The 24,032-nt window shown below is 43.7% G+C and overlaps 1 protein-coding gene across 2 annotated transcripts in view; it reads right to left on the bottom strand.

The window, feature by feature from the left end:
* Positions 1–14,286: 14,286 nt before the first annotated feature.
* Positions 14,287–24,032, bottom strand: part of SLAIN2 (SLAIN motif family member 2) — a 35,090-nt gene continuing 25,344 nt past the window's right edge. For both annotated transcript variants that reach the window (XM_065697593.1, XM_065697589.1), the window contains 2 exons: positions 18,778–19,096; positions 14,287–16,960 (listed from right to left, as the gene is read on the bottom strand). In XM_065697593.1, coding sequence (XP_065553665.1) covers positions 16,894–16,960; positions 18,778–19,096 — 386 coding nt within the window. In that variant the 3' untranslated portion in view covers positions 14,287–16,893. The remainder of the gene's footprint in view (positions 16,961–18,777; positions 19,097–24,032) is intronic.

Consider the following 24,032-nt stretch of genomic DNA (forward strand, 5'->3'; position numbering starts at 1 on the left):
TTGGGGCTCTGTGTGCTGCTAGAGGAGGGGAGTGCAGGGTCTGGTCAACCTGCTGGGCCAAGAGCATCCCCTGAGCTTAATTTTCAGGTCTGTGTATGCAGAGAAGTGCTTGCAGTGTGTTTATTGAGCTTTTTAAAGTCTTACCGCTGCTGTGTCTTATACCATCCTTCATGTAGCCAGTAGCAGGCTTCACAACGTGCAGGCCGTTTGCTTATCATGCCCTCCCTGGTTTGTAAATCAGGCCGGTGCAGTTTCCTGGTCGCATGGGCAAGCCGGGATCTGGGTCAGTTGGGCAGAGCAGGAGACGGCTGCTTATGGAGCAGGTGTGAAGGGCACAGGCCAGGCCTCCTGTTTCATCTCTGAGTGCCACTCCCCAAACTCCCTGCCGGAATAGGGCTGGTTGTGGGAAGATGCTTTTGTGTCACAACACACGACATATATCACATAGGCAGCTATAGGAGTTTAGTGAAGCTAGATGCCGATGGAGCAGATGCATCCTCTTCCAGAGCCCACCCAGTCATGGTAAACCTGAGTTTCAGGGGACACTGGACTGCAGTGGGAATATATTGTGAATGCCTCCTAACACATCAAGACCTCTTGAGGTTTTCCTTAAAAAGTATCAGCTGAAATCCAAAGCCGGCTCTTGGTTTAAACAGGAGCAGTACTGCTGACTTCAGGGAGAGCCAAGTCTGCGCCCTGGGTGGACAGGCACTGTCACCCTCGTGGCACCCAGCATGTTTCCACATCCAGCACGTACAGTGAAAAAACTTATCTGCTGCTGAGCACGGTTCTTGTCTCTTTAACTCACTGCAGGCTTCCCCAGTATGTTGTCAGAAAGTACGGGCTGGAGCCTGGAGTGATGCGCAGTAGTTTTTGCTGTGAGGCACCTGGCTCACGCACAGTGCGTTCCATGATGTTTCTAAATCAATGGCCAGTTCCTCTCGTGGAGGGCAGGAGAAAGCGTACTGCCTGCCCTGCTATTACTGGAAGCAACAGATTGAGTATAAAAAGACAAATAAGCCCAATCGTGTATGATTCTCAAATTATTCCTCATTAGTCCCTCTGTTGAAAAATGAGGATAAGAGATAGCGAGAGCAAGGAGAGGGAGGGAAAGGACTCACTGAAATATAAGCTTGTTGGAGTTTGTAGCTTTTATAAGTAATACTGCCTTACATTATTCTTAGGAGGGGTTTGATTTCCATAGGAGAGCACCTCCTGTGCTATAGACTGGTCTGGAGTAGCAAAAGTCCTTTAAACACTAGGGATTTTGTTTGCTATTTTATAACAGGATTTTTTTGTGCTTTCTCTTTATTGAACTGGTGAAAAATAGAGGATGGGCTTGCAAGGACTTTTGCCAGTGCTGTAAGAAATGAGCAAAGTGACCTTGCTGTTCACTGGGGTGGTGACTGGCTGCTCACCGCGCTGGAGGTGGTGTCTGAATCACTTGCTTCTCCTGCCAGAGATGGAAGGCATCTGGCATAGCCCAGGATTACTGTGTCCAGTTCTGGGCCCCTCTGTTCAAGAAGGACAGGGAATTGCTTGAAGGAGTCCAGCGCAGAGCCACAAAGATGATTAGGGGAGTGGAACATCTCCCTTATGAGGAGAGGCTGAGGGAGCTGGGTCTCTTTAGCTTGGAGAAGAGGAGACTGAGGGGTGACCTCATCAATGTTTACAAATATGTAAAGGGTAGGTGTCAGGATGATGGAGCTAGGCTTTTTTCAGTGATATCCAGTGATAGGACAAGGGGCAATGGGTGTAAACTGGAGCATAGGAAGTTCCACGTTAACATCAGGAAGAACTTCTTTACTGTAAGAGTGACAGAGCACTGGAACAGGTTGCCCAGGGGGGTTGTGGAGTCTCCTACACTGGAGATATTCAAGGCCCGCCTGGACAAGTTCCTGTGTGATGTACTGTAGGTTACCCTGCTCTTGCAGGGGGGTTGGACTAGATGATCTTTTTAGGTCCCTTCCAACCCTTGGGATTCTGTGATTCTGTGATTACTGCAAAATTGCGGGCATTGCGTACCTGCAATGAAGTTCCCTCAGTGTCCCTCAGGGTAAGTCACTGCGGGTGTTGTGCACTGTGCTGTTTTGGGGCAGCAAGGGGAGGTTTGGTGTGTGCAACCATTATGCTTGCTGGTTCCGCAGCATGCCCAGGAGCCTCGGGTGGGAAGAGTTGGTTTGCCCATCCCAAGCAAGTAAGGGATAAATCACTGTCTAGGACTTGGAAGCCTGCATCCTGACTGTGTTGCACATCATGTGCTTGCATGCTGTGATTATGAGCACTATGTAAAAGCAGGACAGTGGGTGGGGTGACAGAGCAAAGGGTGGTCACCCCTCTTTTCCCGCTCTTCCCATTTCAACTCGGTATCCGTTCCAGCTCCCCGCTCTTCCCACCGTGCCTCGTTGTGTCCGTGCCTGGGCCTGAAGGAAGCAGCAGAGCTCAGCTGCTGTGGGATGGCGTCACCCGCCCATAAGTCATGCTTTGCCTCTCTGCGTGTCTGTGCCGGCTGATTTGTGGAGCTGTGCCGGGCGTTTGCCTCCGGAAGATAGTCCTGGAGGATGGAAAGCTTTCAGTCAGCCCTTTAAGTGGTGGTGCTTAAATAGGCTGGGACAAAATGATGCCATGAAAGTGATGCTCACGTGAGACCCGGCAGGAGTAGTTCCTGATTTTCAGGGGATGTACATTCCCTTCATTTCTAATTTACTTGCTATGCACCTAGGTTATGGATAAAAATGAAAAGGAAATTTAAGGTTTAATAGCACAGGAATAATTTTCAGTGGAAAAAGAGAAGAAGTCTTTGCTGTCATTGACTTGGCTTAAAATACTCCTTAATTTCACACAATACACCGATTCTCCCCCCACAGGTTAGGGTGAACTTGTGGTAAACTCCATTAAATGCATCTCCTTGTTCTTGTTATACCTTAGATCCAGAGTGGTTATTTTTGTGGCTTAGGAGAGTTAGGAATTGGAGCACAATTGTGCAGAGGTGATTTTGGTTGTTCTTCCGTGGTTATCCTTGCGCTCCGAAGGATGCATCAGCTGGTCTTGTGCTGAAGTAGGTCCCTCTGATACCTGTCTCCAGCTCCTGCTCTTGAGAGCAGCAGCACAGAGGGGACTCTGCAGCTTTTGTCGCTCAGCTCCACTGAGCCAGCGACTGTGAGATCCTAGCAAGCTCATGGCTATTTTCTATTTAATTTTGTGTTGTTTAGGAGCTGGTTCACCAAACAGGCAAGAAAACACGTTTTTGAAATCAGATGAAGCACTGAGATCTGTGCCGTTGAGTTGTTCCTAAAAACCTTCCCAACCAGACAGACAGAAACTGCTTCGGTGAGGATGCGCTGATCAGTCAGCATTGCTCCTGCCCCTGCCCACTTTGTGTTTCACACAAAAGCAGAGGGCAGTTGGACCATGGAGGTGGAGAGCACACAAGAGCCACAGGTTTCCTGTTAGTTCATTGTTCCTGTAGCGGTCTATAGTGCAGAAGGGCTGGGACAGACCTGCCTTCCCTGCCTCCCAGGCTTCTCTTCTCTTCAGCATGACACCTGGCCCCATTGCATGCCTTATCCCGAGCTTGCTTTTCTTAAAATCTCCTTTGTTCTTAGCACAGTGCCATGGCTTGGTGCTGCACAGTAAATCTCCACAATAATCAGAGTCTTTTATCCCTTTTATCTGGTCCTTGACCAGACCCAGGGTTTGAATTTCAGGGTGAGGAAAATCAGATATGTGTCCCTTCCTCCCCTCCTCAGTGGGAGTCATCACCGAGTCCCTATTGTCTCCTCTACAGGTGGGATCCCACCAAATCATCCTTCTCTTCCCCTTGACCCAGGTGGGAAAGGCATCCAGGCACCCTCCTCCTCCTCCTCCTCCCTCCTCCACTGCACTGTATCTGCCTCGCTTCTTCCCTGTGCCTTTGTCATTTCTCCATTCCTGGGAGTCCTGTCCCCTTCTCCCTCCTATTCCTTTTTCAGATGATGTCTGTTTCAGTCCAGCTCTTCCATGTTTACACCTCCCTTGGGAGCAGTGCCCTGCAACTCATAGTCTCTGAGATTCTATTAAATAGAAGTGGTGTGGAAGGGGAACAGCACAAGCCTCTTTTGTGTCCCCGCTATCTGCTCAGACTATCTGGGCACCTGGGGATGGATCTTTTCACTGGAGCTCAGGGTTAGCAGTCGAGGGCAGAAACTGTCATGATAAAACCCTCCTTGTCATACGTGGTGTCTCCCCCTGTTTATTTTTAAGATGCCTGGAGACCATTAATCAGCAAGTAAGTGCATGATGACTTGGGTTGCCATGTTCCAGTAATTCATAATTAGAATTAAGTGCTTAAGGCTGCGTGATCTGCCTTTAAAAACGAGCTGAAGGCATCTTTTGCCAGCCATCTCATTAGAAAAAAGCTTCTGGTCCATGAAAGGAGACAAAATCAGGGGATCGCTGAGGAATGATTTTGTAAATTGATGGCTGGGAGTCAGTTGTTGAGGCCGTTTTACCCTACAGCTGTAAACCAATTACTAGTACCAATTTTCCTTTAAGCAATTAAATGCCTTTATGGGAGATACCTTTACTCAAAATAAGAAAGAATTCTGCTTCCCTGTTCCCTTTTGTTGCTATTTGATCTTTTTCTGGAGTTGGAGTATTATCAGGATTAAGGTGAAAGTCATAATAAAACAAATGACCTGATGACTAATGCGTGCCTTGGTCCAAAAGAGCCAAAATTACCATCCTGTCCAGCCAGGCAGGGACAGGAGGTGAGACGGGGCTGCCACTGAAGGCACTGCATTCAGTTTTAAAAGCCAAATGGTATTCTGCACCGTAGGCATGGGTCTCACTCTGCATGGGCAGAGGGTCTCAGCTATCCTGCAGATACAGGCACGTCTTGGGTGCTGCAGCCCTGATTTACACACAGCCCGTTCAGCATCTGCGGGAGCAGGGGAGGTGCAGGGGAACCCCGATGGCTGTGAGGGTACAGCGGTGGCATCGAGGGCAGAGAGCACACTGAAAACAGGGTGTGCACAGCCTGGTAAATGGTGGGGCTCAAGGGTGCATGTGCAGTTGCAGGCCTGGAGCCAGCTGGGCTTATTGGCTTCCACTGCCTATTGAGGCTCCCAGCACACTCTCAATTTCCTGTGCAGGAGCCTGGTCAGGGGTAGGTGCATAATTCAAGGGAGGTAATATGGAGGTAGATCACACAAATGTGGTTTTGTGCCTTGTAAAATCTGTATTTAGCGGGTTGCAGAAAAGCGCCAGATCAGAGTAAATGACACCAGGACTGTGTTGTCCCACAGAATAATGGACATGTCGAAAATGCACGAGTAAATCTAATAATACCTACAGCAGCAGCTGCTTCACGGAGTACTCATTTAATTGAAGAAAGACACCCAAAGACAAATTACATCCCTCTCCCACCAAAGCTTTCTCCATATTAAAAGGGATGTTAATGGTGAGCCCCACGGGAAAGATGAGAGTTAACAGCATCAATATTCTGTCTCAGGTTACACACAAAAAATCTTCGCATTCAGCTGCCATTTGTATTGCTGCATCAGAGGTGCCTGGATGTGGGCTAAGACTGTTTTGTGTTAGAAACTGTACAAACAGAGAACAAAAATGTTTCTTGTCTGCTGCCAAATACTTACAAGTAATAACAACGAATATCAATAATCCTGATCAACAAATAGGCAAGCCCGTCAAAGTAGGTGCACTGTTACCCATATTAAATCTCCGGGTGTCTAGAAGAAGGCTCAGGCAAATGGGAAGAAACAAATCTCAAACATACTAGAATCTCTTAATGCTTGTTTTATATGATGTTGTATATTAATCCCATGAAAGTAGCCTTGACACATGGTGTTCTGTGCACTTGGAAAACCGTGGTAAAGTAGGACACTTTTAATAACCTAAAGAGGCTTCTGAATTTCGAACCTATGGTATCAGTAGAACCTGTGTGCGGCTGCAGCTGAGGAGGGTGTTCCCTGGGGTTTATGTACCTGTTGGTTCGCCACCAAGATGAAAGTGTGAATGACAACGCAATCTTTGAGCTCCTTTCTGGGGTGCATAAGCAGAAATGCTGGGTATGAACCCCAGAGAATATTTCGTCCTGCCTGAGGTGTCCCCTTTACCACTAGCTGAAAGTAGGCTGTGTATAATAGCCTCCTGAGTCCACCGAGATAGATACATGGGTTTAAGACCTCACATCTCTCTGTGGTGTAACTGTGCTTGTGGTCGTAGGTACTGGCAGCATGATGGGGAGCACAGGGACCTGGCCATGCTGGAAACGGCAAGTGGGGTCCGTAGCCCAGAGCTGAAGTCTGTGGCCTGAACTGCCTGCAGGGTTTATTAAGCTGGCAGCATCTTGCATGCTGCCTGCCAGATAATGGGCTCTGGGCAGAGCTGTTTAAGGTCGGATAGTCAGAGGGGCGAATAAAAAGGCATCAGCCCTTTATTGTGGGTGAAGGAATTAAAGAAAACCAAAATATCAGAATAAACAGGTACAAAATGGCCACTTTAAGAGCTCCTGACCCCTGCTCAGTTCATGCTAATGTCAGAAAGCAAAAGATTAGGAATATTATTAAATTTATTTTAATGTATTAAATAGATAACAATTATTAAATATATACTTTCTCACATACAATTTCTAAATAAAATATTTGAAACATATATTTTACCCATATATACATGGGCAGCCTAAATGCTAAGTAGGAGAGTCTTGCTGCTGGAGAAGATGCTGGGACCGTAAGAGGAGCTTCCCAAAGAGGTGTGTAAGGTATCAGTGCTCAGCATTCCCACCCAGGTGTGAGCAGTACCCTGCAGTGATCCCAGGCCCAGAAGGGAAGTCCACCCAAACAACCCCTGCCCAAAGGCCTTCCAGGCAAGGGAGCCCCAGGCAGGACAGGGAGGTAGTGGGGTCACCACTTCCCGTCTGGTGTTGGTACAGAAGCATCTCCTCACGAAGCAAATTGTTTCAAACTGCTGCCAAGAAGCCCAAACAAAGCCAGCAGTAACACATTGAAATTAATTCGTTTGCTCAATGTAAGTAGTGGCAAAGCTGCACACTGGAGACAAGTGCATTGAGCTCCAGCAGGTACCTTACTGCCAAGGAGTGAGCCCGTACCCTGTGATTCCTTCATCACAAAGAAAATCTCTGCCTCTACAACTGCTAAACATCCCAGAGTCCATTTCCACTTGTAGCTTCTTGAAGTGGTATTGCTGACACCCTCCGTAGGACGTGCCACAAGCCAAGAGCAACCGCCTGCAGTCTCTACAGACACAGCGGGGCTCCGCAGTAGGATGACTTGCTGTGCTCCTCCAACAAGCAGCAATAACCAAGCACAGGGATTTCACTGCACAGACTTCTTTTAACTCTTTGATTCAGTGGCACAGCAAACATGTCCAAGCACTTTTGTCACTTCAGGTAGCGAGGCTGCCTTGCGGCTTATGGCTGTTCGCTGCAGCATGCTGGCATTCACCATTAGCATCCCTGTCCTTTTCAAATTCAAGAGATTTTTGGCAACGATCTCAACCTTTACTGGATAATGAAAGATATTATCCAAAAACTAAGGGGCAGATTTTAGACCTTAAGTAACCGAAAATTATATTTTAAGGGCATAACAAACAGTAAGAGCAGTTGGGCAACCAACGTACTGAGCACTAATATACCAAATGCAAATAACACTGTCATTTGTGTGGAAAAGCAGGTTGCAGCTGAGCTCTCCCCAGGGAATTTCTTGGATCAGATGCCCAAATCTGGAAGCCCCAAGAAGCCAGGCTCTGCAGAAAAGGAGGCTGGCACATCCTCCCCACTGCAGAGTGGTAACAGCATCATTTGCAGTTGCCGCTGTTGCCCCAGAGCTGAAGCAGTCCCTTTGCAACACAGGCTCCAGCCCCCATCGTGCCGGTGGGAGTTGGTGGCTCATTGCTCCACTGGGTTGTTCAGAGGAGCTGCTCTGGGGTAGGTTGTACCTGAGTGCCGTGTTAACTGCAGGTGGACCTGCTGTGGGGAGAAGAGAGGGGTGTGTGTCTCGTGTAATCCACACCAGCTGTGGGGAGGTCAATGCAAGCCTTTTTACATCCCGCAGCTGTAAGGTGATGCTAAGTGATGCTACACATTTGGATGGAAAGCCCCACTATTTCTGCAGTCTTAAACGTTTCAGGAGGTTTAAATCCATCTGACCCTGAGTAAGAAGTCCAACAGGGGTATTTCGGACTCTGAAAATCTAGGCAACAAGATTGAAATATCAAAACTGGCATTGGAGCAGTCACTGCTAACCCGGGTGCAGCCTGGCATCTTTAAGAATGAAAGGTGATGTGCAAGAAAGATGAGCTGAATTTTCTCTCTTTCAGATGAAGTCACGTACCTGTACGGGAGGTGGTTTTATGGCCAGCTGGGCATGGCTTGGGCTGCCCTCCGCCTGAGGCTTTCTGGGCTGAAGTGTAGCTGTTAAATTCAGCCAGGACCTTATGGGCAGGTTCATGTAAGTTCAGAGCGGTGTGGGGAACTGAAGCAGAACTAGAGCAAACTTTGGACTGGAAAGTGCAGGGAAAGCAAGACTTCCCTCTAGTGTCTGGGAAGGCAGCGAACAGAGCAAAATGGGGAAACCCAGGAGCAGCTGTAAGATAAAAAAAGCGCAAAAGACAGTAAAATAGAAGGGCTAAAAAGAGTGCATAAATGGGATATAACTGTAACCTACCTGTTGTTTTGAATGTTGAAATGAGGTTCCTGGTAGGCAGATTTCAGTGATTTGTTTTGCTGATTAACGTTACTTAATTCCCTTCATAATGAGGAGGATGCAGGAAGTGGGAACATGCTGACAGAAAGGATCCTCTATTGAAGAGACTTTGGAGAGGAGGGCAGCACAGAAGCATGGCCTGGGCAAGGAGCAGGGGAGATGGGCTGAGCCAAGGCGCTGCAGAGGGTATGTGGTTTGAGCCCTGTAGTGAGAACCGCTTCTTTTTCATCCTTCAGTTCTACCAGTGAGTTCTGAGCCCAGGGAAGGAGCCCTAAGCTGGTGTGCCACCTCAGTCAGGGTGGGAAGGTAAGGGTTAGAAACAGCACAGTAGCAAGCCTCGGAGCGGTAGGTTGGAAGGTGGGTTTGGAAAAGGACTCTTCCGTTTCTTCTATGACAGACAGGTCGGGAAGGCTGCACCGGTGGCTGGAGGGGTGCGCGTGTCCACAGGGTGCTGTATTCCACTGCTCTGGGCTTATTTCCCTGGGGTGATAAAGGTGAGAAGCTCACCAGCTATTGATTAAATGCCTGTGTTGTGCTCAGGAGGAAGGCTTGGCAGAGCCTTGTGTTACCGAGAGCTGCTTTGCTGCTGAAGGCGAGGGCTGCACTGGTCTCCCGCATGCTTTACCAGGGCCATGCCTTTAAGAAGTCCCTTTCAGTATTGCCAGAAACAGTGTGTCTGTGTACCTCGGCAATACCATTCACACTCAGTGGAGCTGAGCCCTTGTGAATGGCTGCATAACTACAGTCACTAAATCCCCCTTGGCTTTTCCTTTTCTTTTTTTTCAAGGAAAAGAAAAATCCCTGTGACATTTATAATAGACATTATGTGCTCTCTGACATTTGGGCTCATAAACCAAGGTCGACCCAATTCCTGTTCTTAACTTACCCCACTGTATCAGACAAGATATGAACTGACGGGCCAACCCTTTAAGTAGTCATACATCTGCCCCTGGCTCCCAGCACATGAGTTATGAAGACTGGTGGTTATTTCAGTGATGATGAAGAGAGCCTCAAGAAAACAAATGAATCCCCCTTGAAATGTGTGTGGCAGAGCAGGGAACTAAGTGACTGTGGGTCTTCTGTAGCCCAGCCTGGTGCCATAATGACGTTGTTTTTGTTCCCACAGGTATTCAGGAGGGCTGCATGCACCGAATCAACAGTATGACCTCTGCACCAGCAACCTGGGAGGAGAGGTACGTGATGTGATAGGACAAGGGGTAATGGGTTCAGTGTTAAACAGGGAAGATTTAGGTCAGATATAAGGAAGAAATTCTTTACTGTAAGGATGGTGAGGCACTGGAATGGGTTGCCCAAGGAAGCTGTGAATGCTCCATCCCTGGCAGTGTTCAAGGCCAGGTTGGACAGAGCCTTGGGTAACATGGTTTAGTGTGAGGTGTCCCTGCCCATGGCAGGGGGGTTGGAACCAGATGATCTCGAGGTCCTTTCCAACCCTAACTATTCTATGATTCATTCTATGATACAGTTCTCTGTTAGCAAAGGCTGCTGTTGGCTATGCATCTGCACCCTCAGCTTCAGGGTAGTGGCCGTGCCCATGCTGCCTGTGCAGTGCGTGCAGGCAGGGGTGTTGTGTAGCTCAGGACCTGCCAGTACCTGCCGGTAAGGCTGGGCATGGATGGAGGGGGCTGCCTGGGGCTGTGCTCCAGGGGCTGAGTGACGGTGGGTGCTGTCACTGACATCAGACAGGGCTGGCTTTAAAAGGACAAGAATCAGGCCAAGGCTTTCATAAGTCCTTTGAAGTCAGGTCAGCTGAAGCAGCATTAACAGTGGTTTTATGTGTCCCATTAGGGCAGTGGGGAACGGATGAACAGAAACAATGTAACACTGCTCTGGGCTCAGGGCTGGGTGAGTAACTATGGGGATAAATGGACAACCTTAATGCTGAGAGATTCGAGTTTAAGACAAGGCCTGAGGCAGGGCATGGAAAGCAGGGGTTTTGCCTGATCTCCCTCCCTTCACTCCTCTTTTCTTTGAGAGGGGACTCCAAATGGCAGCATGTGCTTCAGTAAAATATCATTTCTGAAGGAGGAGAGAGCTGAAGATATATTTAAGCTGGCATAAGATACTCTTGTCCTGCTGACCTTCATTAAGACAAATAGCTCTGCTTGGAGAAGAAGGATTATGTAGTGCTCCTTTAACTCGGTATGTACCAGGCTCACTCAGCCAGCAGTGCAGCTGGCCTTTCCTTCAGCCCCAGACAGGGTGCAAACCACATTCCTTGTAATCCGGAGCTCGGTCCACCATCAGTTTCTCACATCAGCATTTTGGCACCCATCAGAAGCATGGAGAGAGCAGGAGGACTGTGAAATGATACAGAACTATTAACCTGCTGAGTGAAAGGGAGGTAAGGATCAGTCAGGTAGCGAAGCTTTTGTAATGGGTTGTACAGATTTGTTTGCTCATAATGGCTCAAGAAAAACAAAACTCATAGGCAGCTGCCTTGAGGCAAAGATAGGGGAGTGCTAGGAGTTAGAGTGCAGTGGTGAGCAGCAGGCTGAGGAAAGTCCCGTGTGTCCATCCATGCTCCCACCACCAGCGTGTCACAATCCAGATGTTTTTATCTACTTGGCTGTAAGCAGTAAGGCCATGCAGAGTCCCAGGCCGTGTTATTGATACCTACTTCCATGTTAGTATAAGAACCTTTTTCTCTTGGATAGGGTGCAGGCGGGGAACAATGTAGAACACAAGTGTCTCCATTCACTTTCCTATTACTATACAGAGCCCTAACATGGACCATTTTCGAAGACATTAACTGACCTTCTTACAGACAGAAACTAGTTTAATTGTTGCATGCATGCTTTCCTTAAATGCAAAATCTCCCAAGCTTATGTAGAAAACAACAGAGAAATACACTACTTGGCTAATTTCACCAAATACCAGACCAAGAAATGCCGGTGTTCTCAGAAACGAGTTATCACTCACGTGTGAAGGGATTCCGTTCATTTCAGTTTTATGGGCAGACATAAGCTGTAAGAGAGCATGAAAAATGTATTAGGCCAAGTATCTCCTGAACTGCAGGTGCGCAGGCCAGAGTGGCCGGTGTTCACCCTGCTCTTCTCACAGCCTTGCTGCTGGAGGAACATGGAGGAAGCTGTTGTCAGGCTTCTTGAGCCTGGGTGCTGGGTGCAGGGGGATTAGTTCCTCTGACATCATGTCAGGTTGTTGGTACTAGCAGGGTTGTTAAACAGCCTCTCCTGGCAGGGCTGTGAAAAGCTGCCATTTTGGCTACAGCCCCAAGAAAGCCATGGAAAAAAGAATGGAGAAGGACAGAATAGAACAATTCATAGTTTGTGTTGTGCATGATAACCGAAAGCTGAGTGATGCTGGGGATGGACGACAGCATCACCTGCTCGGTATGGCACACACCACTCATCCTGAGATGCTTATTTTTTGAATCACACTTGCTGGAGCTGACAGCAGCTTCTAGGGGTAATTTAAAAGCAGCAGGGAGGGCTGAGCACTCTGGAAAAGAGGGCATCACATGCCAGTGTCTTTTAAACTTTATCTCATTTTCCAAAAGAGAATGTGTTTACAGGATTACCTGTGTTTATGCTGATAGGAGCTCAGCTTACAACAGAAGTATCTTTTTTGTTTGTGACAGATATAGTCCACTTGTACCTCGTGTGAGTGCCACACAGCAGAGACCCTCAGGCTTTCCAGGTTTCAAAGCTAGGAGTTTAAATTGCCTTTTATTGTGGTTTATTTTGGTTGATTTGAAGTCACTGTTTGCAACAGGTGTGGGTGATGCGCCAAGCTGAAACATCTCTGCTGGTAAGGAATCATTTTAGCTACCTGTTCCTTTAAATCCTTCTGAAGATCTGCAGGTTAGTTTCAGTTATTACAGTTATGCCTATGGCAGGGGGGTTGGAACTACATGATCTTAAGGTCCTTTCCAACCCTAACTATTCTATGATTCTATGTTTTGTGTGCTGCAAGAGGTTTATGTGGTCAGCACAGAGTACATTATTTGGTGTAAAGAGGGCAGTGACGCACAGTACAACTGTATGAGACACGGTGTCTGCTCCCTTCAGGTCTCCAGCTCTCAGAGCAGAGAGCAGCTTCTTTATTGGGAAGTTCTAGGTACACCACGGATGGATGGATGATTCAGAGTGTGCCCAAATCCTAGCCACATCTTCGTGAGCCAAGACGCACAGAGGGACTGCCTGTAGGTGTCAGCCCTGCACTACAGAAAGCACACGAACCAAGTCAAGAGCAGGAGGGAGTTTGGCTTTGGTTTTTGAATCAAAGCGACCTCACATCACACCTGTTTTACTGAGAAAGTAAAGATTGGAAAATCCCATTTACTCCTGTTCTCGCAGATTAGAAGAGGGAGAACTAAAGACGCATCCCAGTCACATTCTTGTCCCACAGTTGTTTTTCTTTCTCAGAAAAACTTACTACAAGTAAGTTTTAAATGACCAAATCTGCGTACTCCAACAGTAAAAGCAGTTTCAACCTTCTGCTTCCTTACATGCTCATCACTTGTTTTTCTTTGCTATTGCCATCAGACTCCTAGAGGGTAACACCCTATGGAATAAAACATGACCTAGTGCTTCTACAGCCAACCCGGAGGAGCTGTCAGACCTTCACTCAGAATAAGACTGCAAAACCAGTATTTTCTATCTTGAGTCTTGCAATACCATGATGCTAATTATAAGGAATAGTTTAATATGGAAGAGTTTGTTACAGCAACCTACTGAAAGGGAAGCGCAGAAGGCTGTTGATTGCCTGAGATTTTGACACTGCTGTTTCCTGAAGGGGTGTGAGGCAATCAGTACTTGACGGCAGAACTAAAAAGCAATGAGGGGAGGGGTAGTGGATCACAGTTTAGAAGCAGCAGGTGCTGCTCTAAACTGCAGCTCTGCGTAAGTAGGTCAGCTAATTAGGGGGAAGCATTTTTATCTACTGACTGAACTACAACATAGGGACAGTGCTGAGATAATTAATAGCAAGCCTCCTGCGTTAAATTTTGTTAAATAGATTTAATATTAAGTGGCCACCAAACAGAAATCAGCCTGTTTTATTAGTACCAAGATAAGAAAAAGATGGCATTCACATTACTATTGGATACATTGCTTTGCAGCAAAATGAAGACTATAGGAAGTTACCAAGTTCAAGACAAACTTGCTTCTATACAAGCCAAAAGATATGAGCTAGATGAAATGTATACTTGAAAGTATTTGTTTCTTGGGGTGGTTCAAAGTGAGTTCAAATCCTGTAAAACTGAAGGCAAATTGTGCACTTAGAATCGCACAAAGCACTCTAGGTGAACACTCAGAATGCAGTTCTTCACGTAACTCTGAATTACTTTGTCCTTCCAGAGCAGAGGCACAGCACAGGTCCACCTCAGGCTGTCAATGGACACATGTCACCCATGTACAGCATTGGACTCGGTTCATGAATTACAGGGGGCAAGAGCTGATGTGGTACTCCTAGAAAAGTAAGGATGGTTCTTGAAAACCAACCCAACAAGCCCTAAACCATTAACCTCTAAAGTTCTAAAAGCTTTTAAACCCACTTTATTATAAAAATAATGATCCAGGAAATATTTTGTGGTAAGAATATTTTATATTTATATTTTTTTTACACTTTTAACACTTACAAAAACATTCAAACACAAAAAATTAAATAACTTTGGAAGCAGAACAAGTCCTTCTGCCTACACACATACAATAATTCCAAGCTGTTGGCACAAAAAGTAATCCACATTCATAAAACCCTTACTACTATATCAAACATAAGTTAAGTAAATCATAGGCACTAGTTTATCAAATCTGTATTTCCACACGTCTGCAGTAAATCTCTAAACACAGAGCCCCGTGATTTCCTGATACAAATAAACTGGTAATGCACAAAGGCTTTCTAGTAAACAAGCAGTCTGTCTTTTCAGGAAGTCATTTGCTGTATTTCAGGGGAGAACAGCAGAGAAAAGAATCCTTAGAAAACTTAAGCTGAACTTACCCAAGTGATGAATTACTTAACTTAAGGAAACGTACACAACAGTTTGATGCAGCCATGGTAAACCCCCCAATATCATCATCTAAACTAACCTTCCAAATTTAAGTCAATCAAGTGTTTGATAAAATCCTCCCATTAAAATTCACCTTTTTTCAATGAAGACTGCAGCATTGCTTTCTAAAATGCTGAAATGTTAAAATTCAGGCTCTAGTGAGAAGATGTGCATTTGATCTAGTCCTCTCCTCTGCTTAACAGTGACATGAGGTACTGACACCCATCACCTGTGCCAGCGGATGCCACAAGGCTAGATCAGTGGTATGTACTGATCTACTGGTGCAAGGTAGTTTCTGTACCCCTGCTGAAAGCTTACTGAAGTACAGTATATTTGATACCCTGACTTCAAAGTCTCAGCACAGATCTTGGTCTGAAGTGTGAAGTCATTCATCAACCCAAAGTCTGCTTGAGTAATCAGAGCTGCAAATTAGTCTCCACTCCTTCCTATTTGGCTTCTTCCAAATCAAGTAGAATTTCATGGCTTTTCATCCAGGAATATGTTAATGCTGGCCTAAAATTCAAGTGCTAGAACTTCAGGGTTAGTTTTCCTCTGAGTGGTTGGAGTCAAAATGCACCAGCAGTTCCAAACTCAGATACTAATGGGGTTGAAGGCTACCTACCGTCCAATCCAACTTGTAGTGTTTGTCAGTCATTGCACAAAGGATATACCATTCACATTCTCTTACTTCATCGACTGTACATCCAAAATACTGAAAAAGCTTCAAACAAAATCCCTTGCATTTAACTAGTCCCACCCAATACAACTTTAGTTACAAATGTTTGCATGATGTCTTCCAAAACAGAAAACAACGGTTCAAACGCTAAATATATAAATGAGTTGTCCAGAGCAAAATGTGTTAGAATAAGTCACAGCCACCAGAGGAATTTAATAGCTTGTAAACAGACATAGCAGGTTTCATACTCTTTTACCAGTAATGTAAGATACACGTAAGGCAAAGTACATATTTAAACACACTTACATGGGCAGTATCTTCTGTAAAAATATTTACAATTTCAAATAAACCAATTTAAGAAATGGATGAAAGTAAAAAAATAGGATACAGAAAACTCCCTCATACCATGGAACATCACCTAAATGAATATCATTTGGCATCAAAAGTCAACTCATTACCTTAAAATTTGTATGTTACAAGTGCATAGTTGTGTTTCCTTCTCCTTAACTATCAGCATTTACAGTTGCTCCAGGCTGCAAGCATAGTGGTATGGTATTAGAACAAATTAACATTGTGACTTGCTCTTTCCTTTGTATGGAAACTTGCTATAAAAAAAAGGTTTCCCCAAATAGTGAGCCATGTGTTAAAAAATGTGGCTACAATAGCAAAGGCCATCTTTCCTGAGCCAGGAACTTTAAGGTTAGAAAGATTGTACAACTGATACTAAGCCCTTTTGGCAATCGAATGTATAAGAGCATTTAAAGCTGATAAATCAACATAGGAAAGATGCAATCTATACTATTGCATTTGTATGTGTCTGCTACATTCAAACGTTTAATGTTAATAAAAGCCATGGCTACTACTTACTGTTCTGCTTAATCCTCCAGACTAACTTCCAATTCTTTCTAGAGGACATACGTACCACTTTCCCCAAAGAGAATCTCATACAATTGTTAAAAGCAATGTTTCACTAGCACTGTAGCAGTCTGCAATCAGAATACTAGCTCTGATTAACACAGTCTTGTTTCAACAGTACATATTCACGAATCTTTCTGCTGAATTCAGACAGGCTGAAAATGAAGTTTTAGACAATGTAAGTTGACTGTTATCGTTGCTGTTTTTCAAGATGGGCATTTCTTTGGCATTCATTAGGTTTTTGCCCAGACATTGGCCACTGTCATAAATGCTCATATTGATACATTTTTAGCAAGCAAGAAAAAAAAAAAAAAACCTAGAACTGATAGCTATGTAATGTAGATGTGATTGTATGACCACCAAACATCTGATGTTAGATGTCATTAAAGTGCTGCTTTATAATCTCTGCCAGATTGTGCTAATTAGAGACAGAGAGGACTGGAATTTTTACAAATCCCAAAAGTCACATCTGAACAGTTTGTATAATCAAGCTGTCTTTTAGCCTGGTGAGGAAGCATCCATGAGCACTGGAACTTTGCATTAAGCTTTGCAGTTCAGTAGCAGCCATCTTTCCAACTCTCATCTTTCACGTTGCCATAAGTTTTCGGAGCAGGCAATGACCTAAAATAAAATGAGATATTTTTCAGTTTCATACATAACTGCCAAAGTCACAATACATAAGAATTTAAACATTTGCTAAGTAATTGAAATATTCACGCTTCATTCATTTGCTTTTCTACAATACAGATTAAGATAAACCCCAAAGTATTTTCAGTTTCAGGTTCCGTGTGTTGTATCTTGGCAACTGCCATGTCAGCTAAACATCTGCATATATAGTCAGAAAACATTTTGCTATTACAAGTTTGTATTCTCACAGAGCCATCTCCCACCACCTAAAAATAGGCTTTTTCTCTCTCTCCCCCACCACCCACCATGATGTATAAACAGGGAAATCCTTGTTTAGTTTTATATTTTGCTTATATCAAAACCTTGACATGCATAGATAATTCATTATTGCGCTGCGTGCAGATATTGCATTATACATTCATAGAAACATTTAGGTTTTAAAAGATCACCTTTAAGATCACCAAGTTCGACCGTTAACCCAGCACTACCAAGTCCGCCATGTCCCTGAGTGCCACATCTACCTGTCCTTTAAATACCTCCAGGGATGGTGACTCAACCACTCCCCTGGACAGCCTGTTCCAATGCTTGACCCCCACTTTTTGGTGAAGAAATTTTTCTCAATATCCACTCTAAACCTCCCCTGGGGCAGCTTGAGACCATTTCCTCTTGTCCTACATACGTAAAACTTAAAGAAAAAAAAACCACCAAAAACCAGCTGTGTAAGTGAAGCACTTGTCTATAGACGAGTTATGATTTGGCCAACCACACTTCACTACTATTAAAGAATTTCCTGTCAAAAACAACTGCTTTTTGTTGCACAAAGTTTCACATTGCTGACAGCGCAGACACAGGCTGCAAAACAGTCATTACTGTGACGGTCACTTGTCATTCCCCTGCCCAGCACTCACTGCAGAACAGAACTCTTCCACTTTGCTGCTGACAGCTGTTCTTTTTTACAATACTGGAGACAAACTGTTAATCCTTTCTGTTTATGGAGATTTTTAATATTTCTCAGGGGTGACTGCTTCTTTCTGTCAGCTGGCTTCCACTTGACACCTTCAGTGAAAACCCACATTAGTATGGCATTAAGAGCACATACTCTAAATGATGCATCGCTTCGTCTGATTCTTGTGAAGACGTATCCTGAGAAAGGGGACATATCCATGTAGCCTTTTCAGTTAATGCTTGGTCTGTTTTGTGGCTGTTCTCCAAAACACACTTGACATAAAGCAACTTTACAGCTGGGTGCTAGCACAGAGGTTATGTTTAAGCTGAAAATTCTGCTTTGTCCTGCAGGTTAATTGCACTGATTTTTAAGATTAGCAAACGCTAAGGATGCCACCTCTGTCCTCATGTGTCTTCCTTCCTAATGTTTCTACCTATCTAAGAACTCAGTATGGTCCACTTCTGATTTACAGATTACAAAAGGAAAATAGTTCTGACTTCAGAATGTGTCACTCAGCGGTACAAATGAATTTTCACTTGCCAGCTAGATTTTGTAATGTTTTACCACATGCAGACAAATTCTTACTGCCTTCTGAGACCATATTAAACCACTTTATTTACTTAGTTCAGTATCTTTTATTATTCATTTTACTTTCACACTCCAAGAACCTCTGTCTCTCAGTTTTGAGAACTAATTTTTCAAAAACAGTTTTGAAGCTCAGGCAAATACTTCATGTGGAGGTCTCCATTTCCATTCTGAAGACCATGAGATCAAAGCAAGAACTGCAGGAAGAAGTAGCACAAATACACAACGTACAAAATTCATTAAGAAAATGCCAAGCTAAGACTGCCTGTCACATACTCACCTCCGAATAGGCTGTGCAAGTTTGCTGCGAGGCACTGGGATGCCCCCTGCAGAAGGGGCACTGGGTCTGGGCAAGCCACTCCTCATCCCTGCTGTCCCTGCCGGTCTGGTAAGAGTAGTACTGTTAATACTGCTGGCCGGGCTTGGCAAGCCTGAACTCTGGGCTGCAAGAGGCCCTGGTGAAGAACTACTGTGTGTCAACTGTGTGGCTTCTGGAGAAGCAACTGAACCAGGTCCATGGTTACTAAATGCTTTCACTGGTTGTCGGAGAGCTAGGGGAGATGGTGCTGCAGGTGAGCGGAATTTACTTGAAGGTGGTACTGGAAAATAAAATACAGATGTTACTTTCAAGCTTAAGCTAAATAGTAACTGAAACTAAAACCAGGAAATTACTTTATGTGAATATTCAAACAATATGGAATGTATAATGGAATACAGCCAATCAAGCAGCAATGAGAAACAGGAATTCAGATGTCCTCTTTGTCATGTGTTTTTGATATCGTAACTCTAATGCCTCACTTGCTTACTACAAATATTTATCTGGATTTATAAGTAATACTAGTAAGCCTCTAACGTTCCATCAGTCTAGTCAAAACAAACAGAGGAGAAAGTATTTAACTACTTCTGAAGCATGGGAACCTAATTCCTATTCCAGAAAGAACATGTTAAAGAATACAGTATTCTAGTGTGATACAGTCTTTAAATAGATTCAAAGTGTGTATTAGTCTTTAATGACAAAATTCTGAGTGCAGAGCACCTTATTTTTTCTTTTATGCTGTTCTTTTAACCTAATCCATAGAACTGGAATTCACCTAAAGACATGGTCATGGTCCAGATTTATTGGCTGATGGAAAAAAAAAAAGATAGGGTCACCAAACCCCAACACCAAGAAGATTAAGATGCTGCTATGAAACTTAAATCAGACAACTAAAACAATTCATAGCCTTCCTCTTCTTACAGACATTATCCAAATTATCTGTGTAACTAACATCTGTATGCAAATACTTTCTATCTGAGTTAGTATTTAAGGTCTTTATCAAGTCCCTTCTGGAAAAGGTTAGTTAAGCCAGAATATTCAACAGTTCTTTGATAATGCCAAACCTTAAGCAAAATTCTTCACAAGTATGAGAAATCTGTTCAAATTATGCATAAAGTATCACTAACCAGAATGCTTAAACTAATCCCTCATCTTAATACAAATGGAATTTAATCAGCTTTTCCAACTGACTAGAGTCAGTCAGTAACAGTCAACACAGGACAATCACATTTAGTGAATTTGCATGAATTATTGTTTCCTCCACTAAATAAACTTTTTTTATACAGAGACCAAAGTTGTGTCCTCTTTGACAGATGCTGTACATAAAGATGGTCCTTCACATAGCTTTTACTATCATTTTACAAGGTAGATCTACTAAGAACATGAGGAGAGATGAGTAATGACAGGAACATGGCATCCTAAACGGGGTACAGAGGAAGTGGTAGTTTTCAGGTTGTATTTTGAAGTCATTCCTTATTAATCTTCCTAGATATCCCCTATACGTGCATCATTACAGATATGAATTGGATTTGATTCCTTTCTTGATTATCCAAGAGAGCCTTTCCACTGACAGCAATATCAAACAGAGCATGAAGCTGCTCATGGGAAAAGCTGACAAAAAAGGTGGCAGACATGTCAACAATACATGGCAGTTGGTAAGCAGTGAGGAGAATGAATAAAAACCTTGGTGTCAAGCCAGAGGGGATGGATTAAGGAAAGCATTAACAACAGAATGACTGGACAAGAGCAGCAGCAAAGACCTCCTAGGACTAAGACAGATTACATACTGTAAGTTTTAAAAACATGATACTGCCTGTAACATTGGTGCAATTGAATCTGCAGTTTCCAAGTGATTTTACAGTGTAAACATAGGGAGCTTTTATCACTAAACTTCTCATTAGAACACTTGCCTGGAACATAAACACAGCATCACATGTTAGCAACTGACTAACAGAACAGTTCCAGTGTATAAAAAGTGAATACAGCTTTGGGTCTCTTACAGGCACAACAAGGAAAAGAGTTTTAGGTACAGAAAATAAGCAATGAAAAGCTATAACTGAAGAAAGCATGTCACATTCCCAGTGAAAGTCAGCAGTCAGTAAATCAGTCCTCTCCATTCTCTCCAGTCTTCTGTTGACCATATTTTACCATAATTCCAACTTGTGCTGTCAATTCATAAAATGCTTCCTGTCAGCATAGCACTGCAGACATTGCCAAGAGCTGTATTCATTCTTGTACATAAAGGAATGAATTGTCTACCAATGCACTGTGATGGCCAAAGCAGTCCACATGATGCAATCTCTGGCAAACTGCCTAATAATTAAGCTGTACATATAAAGGATTTTTTCTTAGAGCAGTTTTGGATATTTAATAAAACTCTGGTCTATTTGTAAGACAGGATCACAAAGAGTGAGGTACTGCCTTAGTCAAAGGCTATTTGATAATTATACCCATGTGCAGTATTGAGCTGATCCACGTTTAATAAAAAAACCACAAACATGCAAGGGTGCTTAACAACTTTACACAACTCCCATCTCCTTAGAAACTAAACAACTAGAACCAACTACAATTAAGACATCTCACAACAGTAAAAGTAAATGGCATTGTGTAGTCATGACATTTAGATCTCCCAGCCTTCCTAGATTCTGCACTGGAATGCGTGCAGGGAGCAAGAGGTCCCTGTCTGGCAAAGTAGGATGGCTGTGAAGCTACGGTCTTATCTGGCTTGCACCCCAAGGCCAGCTGGTGCATACCAACTTGAAACCAAAATCCATTCTAATGCAGTTGTTAAATCATGACCAATGTGATGAGATGATTCAGACCGATACAAAAGAACAGATGAGGTAAAATGATGGGAATCAATAAACTGTTCTGTCATCACAGTACAGGAAAGACATTGGACCCATTGGAACAGGGTCACAGAAATTATCAGATGGATGGAATACCTCTCCTGTGAAGGCAAGCTGAGAGGGTGAGGCTGTTCAATCTGGAGAAGGCTCCAGTGAGAGCTTACTGAAGTCTTTCAGCACCTAAAGTGGCTTGGAAGAAAGACAGGGACAGACTTTTCGGCAGGGCGTATAGTGTTAGGACAAGGGACAATGGTTTTAAAGTAAGAGAGGGTAAATTCAGACTAAATACAAGGAAGAAATTCTTTACAATGAGGGTGGTGAAACACTGGAACAGGTTGACCTGAGAGGTGGTGGATGCCCCATCCTTGGAAACATTCAAGACTAAGTCAGATGGGGCTTTGAGCAACCTCATCTATCTGGAGATGTCCTTGCCCATTGCAGGGGGCTGGATTAGTTGACCCAAAGCATTCCATGATTTTGTGATCTGACTGATACTGGATTGCTGTATAAGCCTTAACAAATCTGTTACAGTGAGGTAAATACGTATCTAAATGCACTTTGAACTGTGTTACACAAAAAGGTAACAAAATAAAAGCAACAGTGTGTGTGAAAGGGGTCAGGCTGTGTATTTTACAAAACTAACACCAACTGCTGCTCATAGTTGTTTATTATTCTGAAACAAAAGTCTTGTTTCATTACTGCATAATGCTTCTATACGCATGAAACCCAGATCAGAAGCAAGAAAATGAACACAATCAAGGACCATAAAATAGCAAATAACTGAAAAGAACATGCTGGATCTTCATTTACAGTGACGAATGATAGCAACTGGATGTAAACTGGAATATGTAACTGGAAGTGCAACATGCTCTGTGACTCATTCTCTAAGGTTAAATAAAATTTTAGAAGTTAATTTGCTGTACATTTCCATAGCTCTAGCCTATGCCATTGATATAGTAAGTGTTCCACACATCCCGTTAAAAGTGAAGGCATGGCCAACTGGAAAGACAGCACAGAAAGCTTCGGAGAGGAACTGAGATGGTGGTCTTATGCCAAAGCAGAACATTCAAGAGAACTTTTCTATATTTGGTATGGAATATTATGAAGACCGTTAGAGACTTCCTATTAAGCTGTGTGAATATGTGTCAAAGTCATTATAACTTGCTCAGACTTTCTGCAAGGAATAAACTTGACTCAAAAAGATAACTGTTAGTAAAAAACAGAGAAACACAGGCATCATGTTGGCTGTCCTCAGTATCTGCACACAGGACTTAAGAATCCTTAAGAGATTATAGCATATAGAGGACTTATGAACTGGTCTCAGGTGAAACAGGATGTTTAAAATGAGACCTTCTAGATTGTAATAAACAGGACTAATTATCCTTAAAACCAGAATCATGAACTGTTTTATCTTAGTAGTGAAATCAAAGCAGTGTTGCATGCAAGACTGCCAGAGCTTACTAAAAATCAGTTAAAATTTGTCTAACAGGATTACAGACTCAATATATATAGTTCTCGTCTCAAAAAAAAAAAAAAAACAACAAAAAACAACAAACAAAAAAAAACCTTAGCTGTTTGCAAACTGGAATATTCCATGCATTAGTCTCCAATTGCTTGAGACAAAACCCAAACATCTAAATCACCGTATGCTGGGGTTAATCTTCCTGTTTTGAGAGGAAAAGAGAAAGCACAAGCATGTGTGCATGTATGTGCAAACCAAGTTGACATTCTATGCTCATCTTCTCAAGGATAAACACATTAGCTTTTGTTTCCAGCACAAATGATGATATTCTCACTTGCCTGCGTGTTTTTGTGCAATCAAAAAAATGAACAATTTTTACAACTTTTGTTTTAAAAATGTATTTTAGCATTAAAAAAAAAATAATCCAACCACCACCAACTATCAAAACTATCAAAAGGAGCGTGACCAGCAGGTCGAAGGAGGTGATCCTGCCCCTCTACTCTGCTCTTGTGAGACCTCACATGGAATACTGTGTGCAGTTCTGGTGTCCTCAACATCAAAAGTACATGGAAGTGCTGGAACAAATCCAGAGGGCCATGAGGACTGGAGCACCTCCCATATGAAGACAGGCTGAGAGAGCTGGGGCTCTTCAGCCTGGAGAAGAGAAGGCTGCATGGAGACCTCATAGCAGCACTCCAGTACCTGAAAGGGGGCTATCAGGATGCTGGGGAGGGACTCTTCATTAGGTACTGTAGTGAGAGGACTGGGGGTAATGGGTTCAAACATAAACAGGGGAAGTTTAGATTGGCTATAAGGAAGAAGTTCTTTACTGTAAGGGTGGTGAGGCACTGGAATGGGTTGCCCAGGGAAGCTGTGAATGCTCCTTGAACACCATGTGTGGTGTTCAA

This window comes from Lathamus discolor, chromosome 1, assembly GCF_037157495.1.
Source record: "Lathamus discolor isolate bLatDis1 chromosome 1, bLatDis1.hap1, whole genome shotgun sequence".
NCBI classification, from domain to species: domain Eukaryota; kingdom Metazoa; phylum Chordata; class Aves; order Psittaciformes; family Psittacidae; genus Lathamus; species Lathamus discolor.